The sequence below is a fragment of the Silene latifolia genome, chromosome X (assembly GCF_048544455.1).
Source record: "Silene latifolia isolate original U9 population chromosome X, ASM4854445v1, whole genome shotgun sequence".
NCBI classification, from domain to species: Eukaryota; Viridiplantae; Streptophyta; class Magnoliopsida; order Caryophyllales; family Caryophyllaceae; genus Silene; species Silene latifolia.
The window spans coordinates 337,753,731-337,763,546 of record NC_133537.1 but is presented as its reverse complement, the minus strand read 5'-3'; the positions used below and the strand labels follow the sequence as shown (position 1 = coordinate 337,763,546).

Here is a 9,816-nt window from a genome sequence, read left to right as displayed (position 1 = left end):
ATGGGTCAAGTTCTAACAAAGAACAGAAGGAAAAACAGAGTTAAGAATCTTCAATGCAAGGAGGAGTATTTCATAAACAATGGTGGCATTTTGTTGGAAAAATATATGGCTTTAAGCAACGGCCGAGAAATAGGAGAGGGTCTTAAAATTCTATCTCAAGAAGAAATCAAGAATGCTACAAACAACTATGATCCTGATCTCATTTTTGCTCGTCTTCGCGAGGCGTATGTCTACAAAGGTACCCTTGACGACAGGGTAGTATTCATAAAAACCCCTAAAAAACTAGACCTGAATCCTGAACTTGCTGATCTTTTCTTGACTGAAATGTCGATTTTGATGGTGTTACATCATGAAAATTTGAATGAGGTATACGGTTGCTGCCTCGAGACATATATACCGATGATTGCTTATCTTTACGCACCAAGAGGCAAGGACTATAAGGTATTGTATCAGTATCTACATGGTGATTTAGGTCTGAAAACGGTTTTGAAATGGAAGAGTCGTTTGAAGATAGCAACTCACGTTGCGTATGCACTTTCCTATATGCATAATGCCTTGTCAAAACCAATGGTTCATAGAGATGTCAAGTCACTTTGTATACTAGTAATTGATATTGACCCCTCATTCAATGCTAAATTGGTGAATGTGGCTCACTCGGTGTCCATTACTCCTGGGAAAAGGGATAAAAGTTGGCCGGTTTATGGTACTCCGGGGTACATTGATCTAGAGTATATGGAAACTCGAGAGGTGACAGAGAAGTGTGATGTCTACAGCTTTGGAGTTTTGATGTTGGAATTATTGACGGGTATGAATCCCTCGGAAATGGCAACCTCTGGAAGAGACATAGTAGTTGAGTTTGTGTCCAACGTGGAAACAAAGGATGGTTTCGATGAGATGATCGACACCAACGTCTTGAAAGAAGGGGATATAGGCGAGATACAAAGGTTTGCTCGACTTGCTTTGAAATGTGTCGCAAACAAAGGGGAAGAACGACCGAGTATGATAAGTGTTGTTGAAGAGCTTTGGGAGATGCAATCAAGATGAAGGCATTCGTGTTCCCCTCCCCGGCCCTTTGTGTAGCATTCTGTAATCTTCCATATCCATGAATATCGTTACATAAAACCGTTTTATATGAAGGGTCGAATCTACAACAAACTATATTATTATTTTATTACTCCGTATAAGTTTTCTTTTGTTGAAAGTCCTTTTCTTTTACCTGATGGGTCAAAATAGTAACAAAGAACAAAATGAAAAACAGAACTCAGAAATTTGAATTCAAGGAAGAGTATTTCATCTAAAACGGTGGCGTTTTGTTAGAAAAACTTACGACTTTAAGCAAGGGCCAAGAAGTAGGAGACTAGGAGGGCATCTTAAAATCATATCGCAGGAAGAAATCGAGAAAACTACAAACAAGTATGATCCTGATCTCATTATTGCCCGTATTAGTGATGCGAATATTTACACAGCTACGCTTTATATTGATCCCGAGTATATTAAACCTCGAGAGGTGACAGAGAAGTGTGACGTCTACAGCTTTGGAGTTCTGATGTTGGAATTATTAAGAATTGCGGTGAACTCATTAGACAAATAAGAGAAATCTCATACATTCATTCATAAATATTTTAGATAGATCATTACAACATACCTAATACCCTTACTTAATATTTCGATGCGCATCGTCTTTATTAGACAACAAATGTTACTAAGAAGTCGAAAAGCATCAACTCCGTCATTGTCGATAAGGCACAACCAGGTGATTCTGAGTTTCAATACCGTCGTTTCTACACAGTCACTAGCTAGGGCCATAAAGCTCTCCCCAGTAAATTTCAATTATACTTCATTCGCAGGATTCGAACCTGTGACTTCCGCCATGAGTCATGACTTCCGTGACATGTTGGTGTACGAGCGAGTTTTGTTGTTTGTCATGGATTAATTGCTAGTTTGCTGAGAAAAAGGATTAAGCATATGAGGTAGTACCTCAGACCTTGTAGTTTTTGAGCATATACACATTTTTTCTGAGCATATTACCATTTATAAATATAGTTTTTGAGCAATATTATATTTTTTTAGTGTCATGTTTTAGTAAATGTACTCAAACACTTTATATTAAAGCAGAACTCAAAAACTTTAAAATAAAACTCAAAAAATAAACAATAAGAGGTACTACCTCAGATGTATAGTCTATAAACTGTAGTTTGCTACGTGTTTTTTATTCTTAAGACTTTGTTTTTAGACTTGGTCTTTCATTAATACTTTTCTTCTTGATTTTGTTTTCTTAGTTTTCTTATTATTTAATTAGCTTTGTCAAACTAATTTTTTTTTGAAGTAATTGTCAAACTAATTTAATACTCGTATATAAACACTATTTTAACTTAGTTATTCTTTAACGAGTGACTTTTATAAGGTAAACACATTATGAATATTTTTCCTGCCCTATAGACATAGCTATAACATTAATAATGAATGAACTAGGTGAATTTCATGTTTCTTATTTTTCACGTCCACTCTAAATCCAGTAAGTAGACTATATAACCAGTTATACAGGTTGTATAAAATAGAACCCAAACTTTATAATGTGTTTACTTGACCTTAGACCTACATATTACGAGCTTTATTTGAAAGAATCCAAGCTCCATTATAAAAATATTGAACTTCAAAAATTTATAATTAAACTAAAAAATAATATATATGAGCTTAATTAAATTTTAATTTTTGACATTAAATTAAAATATAAAAGGGTTTTTCTAACCTATGCCCACTGGACATAGGAAAGAAAACCCGAATATAAGATTAAAATTATAAATTATAAAAGTTTGAAAAAAATAAACATAACCTCAGTTAAATTAGATATAGACTTAGGGAGTGTTTGGTTCACGCGTGGGTATGGGTTTGGAATCGGGAATCATACCTGGGTGGTATCGGGTTGGAACTTGATACCTCATACCTTGTGTTTGGTTCAATTTTGGGGGTATGGGGTTAGAAATCAATCAAAGCTAAAAAAATCTTCAAAATATTATTTTTTTTAATAATAATTTTTATACTATTAAATCATGTAGATAAAATTTAATCAAATAAAAATATAAAAATATTTTTTTTATAATTTTTTTTCACTTTTTAATATCTCTAATTTGATACCATAGGTATCAGTCTCTTACCCACCCCCCTCCATGGGTATGAGAAACCCATACCTCATGGGTTTGAGGTATGGGTATGAAACCTTCATTTCCGTCAAACAAACACATGGTATGGGTTTGGTTCATTCCAAACCCATACCTCATACCTATATTGGGTGAACCAAACACCCCCTTATAGTTATACAATGTTCTTGTGTTCTTGTGTTCTTGTACATCGAGTTATATAATAGTATTTGTGCTTTAAGCTCTGTTTGGTAAAACTAGCTAAAACGCTAGCTGAAACTTAAAAATTTTCCTGAAAAGCTAACTGATAAAGTAACTGAAAAGTAGGAGCTGATAAGGGTAACTGATTATAAAAAAAAAAATGTTTGGCAAACTAGCTGAAAAGGTAGTTGATTTTTGGTAAAATGACGTAAAATGATTTGATAATTATTTAATATTATAGTTTGAAAGGATAATAAATGGCAGATAATTTATTTCCGCTACCTGAATTCCCAAATGATACTCTAGGTAGCATTTCATTTCAGATAGCTTATTTGACCAAATAAGCTATTTGCCAAACACTTGCAAAAAAATCAAATAGCTAAAATTTTGGTCAAATAAGCTACCTGAAATGTCATGGCAAACGGAACCTAAATGGCTTAAAGCCTTCCACCCGCAACAAAAGTAGCTTTCATCGTTGACTATTCTTCGCGTACCACAACCAAAATGTGTGATTACTGGGTTGCACGGACACGCCTAGTTTTGAGCGTTCCCGTGTCGGATACCGTGTCGGACACCGACACTCGTAGGACACGCCTGAAAACGATCTGGATACGCCTTGAACCGTGTCCCCGGTTTTTATGTTAAAAGAAAACGTGTCTGACACGGTCCAACATGGTTGGACACGGGTTGGACCGTGTCCGATGGACACACTAAATAAGCAGTTTTGAAATCAAAATCTCACTTTGTCAGTTATCACGACATCTCACTTTTCCATTTTCCCCTTACATCTCATTTATCCCCTTGTTTCTCTTGCATTGTGACGCCTTCCAGGCGAGTCCGGCCACCGTCAGCCTCCCCTTTGCCGCCGGCAACCTCTCTCGCCATGAATCTTGTTTTTTCATTTTTCCCCTAATTTCTCAATCTATGTTTTATTTCTATATTAATCTCTATATATACATATTATAGATAATAATAAGTTTCTAAATAATCAAATTAATCAAAATCAATCGTTATAATGATTATTATTGTTGTTATTAAATTTGGGGGTTTTAAATTTGGAGATTATTGTAGATTTTTTGGAAGTTAGGGTTTTTTTCATTTAGGGGTTATTTTCGGAAACGAATAATTGAGTTGTTATTCCGACTTACCGAAAGAAGTTTAGTGAATAATTACAATGATACAAAGGATGAGCCGTGAACTCCCTTTTTTTCAGCTTTTGGTGAGCATTGTTTGTCCAACTTATTTATGGTGCCTTTTAATGTTAATATATTTTGAGGAAAATATTCGGTTTGATAACTATGGCGAATAGTATTGTAAGACTCGAATTTGGGTTTTTAATTTGGAACCTTTGATACTTTTTATTTTATTTTGTAAGACTTGAATGCTTATTAAAATTTGGGTTTGTAATTTGGAAATTTGTAGTTTTTAATTAAGACATGTTGATTTTAACGTATAAGACATTAATATTGATTGTCATTTTACGATTTTGTGGCCTAATGACCAAAGTTTAGATGTTGGTTATAATAATGTTCTTCAAATTCCCTTTATTTTAATATGTATGTTGATTTTTTTTCCGTGTCCGTGTCCTAAAAATTTTCAACTGCCTTGTCGCGTGTCCGTGTCCGTTTTCGTGCAACCTAGTGTGTGAACATATCTACAAGGTTGGACTTTTTTCAAATGCAAAAAGACAAGTCAATGTTTGAGGCAAAATTCTATTGACCATTGTAATTTATTGCACTTAAGTCAAAAGTAATCAATCTTCTCTGTCTTAGTACAATTAGTCTTACTGTAGACCGGTATATCCGTCCAAAGATATAGATAGGTTAAATATATCACTTTCATAATAAGATAACCTCCACCATCCACTTATTATTTATCTTATTATGAAAATAGTGACATATTGATCCTTGAATGTGTTTGACTTTGCCATGTCTTTATTTGTTTGGCCCCACATGATGAAGTGCCTTTAGCAAGAGGGACTTGCTTTGTTGAAAAGGGCCAGCATTTTGGACGAGAGGCAGAGAGCATAGAGTGCAAATTAAAACATTCCACATTGTTGGTAAAGAGAATAGTAGAGAGTTAAGCTTTGATTGAGAGGGTGATTGTCCTCGAAGCCGTTTAGCTTAAGGGTAGTTCAATCTAAGTTCGGGTCAGATCAGACTGGTTCAGGTGATTTTCATGTCTTCTTATTATCAACTTCTTTATGGATAATAGTATGCAACAATAACAATAAAGTATAAACATTCGTGTCTGGTCAGATTGATTCAGGTCACAAGTCATGCTCGAGTACTCAATTCGGGTGTCGGGCTATAAATTTTGCCAGTTCTACTTACACTTCACTTGCTTGTTGGAGTTCTACTAATACTATAATAAATTCTTCACAAGTTTTGTATTTGATGAAATTTCCTCTGTTTCCCCTGATGGGTCAAATTCTAACAAAGAACAAGATGAAAAACAAAACTCAGAATTTCAATATTGATTTGAAGGAAGAGTATTTCATCAAAAACGGTGGCGTTTTGTTGGAAAAACTAATGGCTTTAGGCAAGGGCCAAGAAGTAGGAGGTCATCTTAAAATAATATCTCAAGAAGAAATCAGGAAAGCTACAAACAACTATGATCCTGATCTCATTGGTGCCCGTCCTCCCGATGCGAATGTCTACACAGCTGTCCTTGATGACAGGTTAGTATTTATCAAAACCCCTGCAAAACTCGACCCAAACCCTGAACTTGCTGATCTTTTCTTGACTGAGTTGTCGATTTTGATGGCGTTACATCATGAAAATCTGAACGAGGCCTACGGTTGTTGCCTTGAGACCTATATACCGATGATAGTTTATCCGTACAAGTTAAAGAGTAAAGACTGTACGGTATTGCATCAATATCTACATGGCGATTTGGTTTTGAAATGGAAGAATCGTCTCATAGTAGTAACTCAGGTTGCGTATGCACTTTCTTATATGCATAACGCGTTGTCAAAACCCGTGGTTCATAGAGATGTCAAGTCGTATGGTATACTAATTGATTCTTTATTCAATGTTACATTAGCGAATGTCGCTTACTCAGTGTCCATTACTCCCGGAAAGAATGAACAAAGGTTCCCAGTTCATGGGACTCCAGGGTACATTGATCCCGAGTATATAATAACTCGAGAGGTGACAGAGAAGTGTGACGTCTACAGCTTTGGAGTCTTGATGTTGGAAGTATTAACGGGGATGAATCCTACCGAAATGGCGCGATGTGGAAGAGACTTAGTAGTTGAGTTTGTTTCAAAGGCCGAAACAAGTGAGGGTTTTAAGGAGATGGTTGACAACGACGTGTTGGAAGGAGGAGATATGATCGAGTTACAGAGGTTTTCTCGACTTGCTTTGAAATGTGTGGCAAACAAAGGTGAGGAATGTCCGAGTATGATAAGTGTTGTTGAAGAGCTTTGGGAGATGAATACACGATGACGACACTCAGACAATCGACAATCGACACCATTGTGTAATCCCCTAAAATGAGTCAATATCTTTACATATATTTACCGATAGTTTTTTCTTTTTTTTGGTGCGAGAGGGGTAAAGCCGCGATATTAAACTACTGATAGTAGTAAGACCTTATATCTATCCAAATTAGGAAATCGTAAATAAGTAATTCAAAGTCGGATAAGGATTATAAAAAAAATTACCAAAAAAAAGCTATATATAAATGATCATTGTTGTTAATTAAAATAAATCAAGTCCCTTTGTGATTTCGCGATAAAGTCATTAATAAAACAATGTCGACGACCAACATAAGATCATGGAGGAGTTTCCCTCCATATGGAGGAACTAGATTGGTGTTCAATTCTCGATTCGCGAAACCAAGTATGTGTGTAAATGGTGAAGATGAGGTTATAGTACAGGATAGCACGTCGTTGAGGCAACAATATTTAAGGACCGCGTATCCGCTTACTATGGTAGATGCGAAGAAGAAGGATAATGAGGTAGTTGTCGAGAAGACGAAGAAAGGCCGGTCCGGTATGTCGTTTGCGTCGATGTTTCGTAAGATGCTTGCTTGCACTTCCAAGGCTGAGGTTGCTCATTAGTTTTTATGTTAGATTTGTATTATCTTTTTTAATTAGGGCTAGAGATTTCTAATTTTATGAATATAAATATTATTTTATTACTCCGTATTTACGAGATCATTAACATATTAGGGTTATTGATCAAGCCCATACACTGGACTACAACATTACCCTGATGTCTCATTAATTGCGAAAAATAAGTTGATAATATTCGTTATCGAGGGTGATATCTAAGATCCCTACAAACAATAATTACGAATTATATGAGATTTTTATAGGACAAATCGATTTAGTTGCATGATGCAACGGTTATTTAATGATTGTCCCGAGTCACATAAGTAGGTAGAAGTCACATACGTACTTATCAATCGGAAAGGCTCATCCATAACACGGTTTTATAAATTATTGTAAAACAATTACGATATACATATCCGCCCAGAACATAAATTATCGAATGAGTCGGATCTAAAACAAATTTTATATATTTTATATAAACCATTTTGTACAAGTTTTCTTTTATGAAATTTCATTTTTTAAATATTGGGCCAAGTTTTAGCGAAAAAGAAAACAAAAAACAGAACTCGGAAATTTGAATGCAAGGACTTACATCATGACACTATGAATAAGATCTACGGTTGTTGATGGTATGAATGGACTCTTTTATCAAACTTATTGGCATCTTGTTGACCCTATGGTGATTAAAACTGTTTTGGGTATTTTGCGGGGTAATCCAGTTCCGGAGGGTCTTAGTAAAACCCTTATTGTTCTGATCCCAAAGAAGAAGGCTCCTGATAAGGTATTCGGGGATCCAAACACGATGCCAAATAAGTTGATAATTATACACTTCTACTCATCCATGTATCTGAATTGGTGGCCCACATTAAACTAATTTAACCATATTAAGACTAGGCATGATTTATATTTAACTTGTCATAAACTAGAGCTCTTTATAAATCGTCTTATTTACTTTTTACGGAATTACTTTTTCACATACGGACTTTACTCTTTCACATACATTTTTTCATTAACTTTCCATATTATACCCTTTTCCTAAACCTAGACAAAATGCAAATTAAGACTTGTACATGCCTTTGTCCCTAAATCGAATCTAATTGTTCTAAAGCCTTGAATAATGAATTATAATTTTCCAATTAGTGAATTAATTTTGTTGTTTAGCAATTATTAATACTCCTATATTTTGTTGAAATAATTAGGGTTTGTCAATCAGAGGAATTAATATGTTTCCAGCGCACTATAGTGTTACAAACGATAATTAGGAGAATTAATTAGGGTTTTCATATTCTTCATCTTCTTAACCACAATGTTACAAACGATAATTAGGGGAATTAATTAGGGTTTGCTAGTAGAGTAATTCTTGCAAGTTGCAAGAAGCATTTGACTTGTTCACAAACGATAAGAACCAGCCAACATGCTCAATTAGTGCTTTGTTCTTAACCTGGAAACTTTCCGTCATTTTCTGAATGTACAAAGAGATATCATTAGACTGGAGAAGGGGCATCCGAGGTCGGCCGGAGAAATGTCGGCGGGAGCAAGAATTGGTGAATGCAAGTGCTGTTGGTAGTGAAGCCGTGAAGGGAGATGAGGGGAGGGGGAGAAATCAATTAAGGGGGTGTTTGGTTGGAATGGATTCAGGCCATTCCAATGTTTGGTTGGAACATTTTGGAATGGAGTTAGATACCTGATGGATTCTAACTCCATTCCAACCCCTTGGAATCCCATACCCATCTCTCTCCCCAAGTTTCCAACTCCATTCCACCAAACACATTATTATTCCCATACCCGGATTGAACCAAACAATTTTAAACATGTATGGGGTTCTAACTCCATAGGAGTTAGAATCAATTTCATTCCATACCTAATGTTTGAACCAATCGCCCCCTAAGAGAATGGAAAAAATGACAAGGATAAAATTGTAAAAGTCGTATGTGAAAGAAAACTAACAAACTACTAATCTTAATCTGTTAATTACCAAACACTCAAAGTAATTCTGCTAATTATATAATAGGGTGGTGCTCATTCATGAACGGATTTTGCTCTTTCATGGACGAAAATGACCATTTTACCTCTTTTATTTCAACTCTCAAATTTCAATTTTCTCTCTATATTCAACTCTTTCTATTCCTCCCTCCCATTAAACACCACCCACAACCAACGCCCCCTCTCTCCACTGCTCCTGACCACTCCCCTGCACACCGCCAGACCCGTTGGGTACCCGACACCCACCCAGACCTCACCGAAATCAGACTTGCTGCCCCACGTGCACCCAGCCTGCTGCCTCTTTGATCGCCATCTTGCACTGTCGAAAACCACCCCTTTCCCTCGCCTCCCTGCATAGTCGACCACCGCAAGCTTGACCTCCGCCTCCTCCACCACCCTAGCCACCCTTTCCCAGAACCCTAATTTGCATATTAT

General features: G+C 36.0%; 2 protein-coding genes across 2 annotated transcripts; both read left to right on the top strand.

Annotated features, from left to right (window-relative positions):
- Positions 1–1,044, top strand: LOC141620989 (putative wall-associated receptor kinase-like 16). The gene has a single exon (XM_074437720.1). It carries the CDS (start codon positions 1–3, stop codon positions 1,042–1,044), a length of 1,044 nt encoding a protein of 347 aa, XP_074293821.1.
- A 4,313-nt stretch (positions 1,045–5,357) lies between these two features.
- On the top strand, positions 5,358–6,787 carry LOC141620988 (putative wall-associated receptor kinase-like 16). Its single transcript, XM_074437719.1, has 2 exons — positions 5,358–5,507; positions 5,825–6,787. Exon 2 carries the CDS (start codon positions 5,870–5,872, stop codon positions 6,785–6,787), a length of 918 nt encoding a protein of 305 aa, XP_074293820.1. The 5' UTR covers positions 5,358–5,507; positions 5,825–5,869.
- The last annotated feature ends 3,029 nt before the right edge of the window (positions 6,788–9,816 follow it).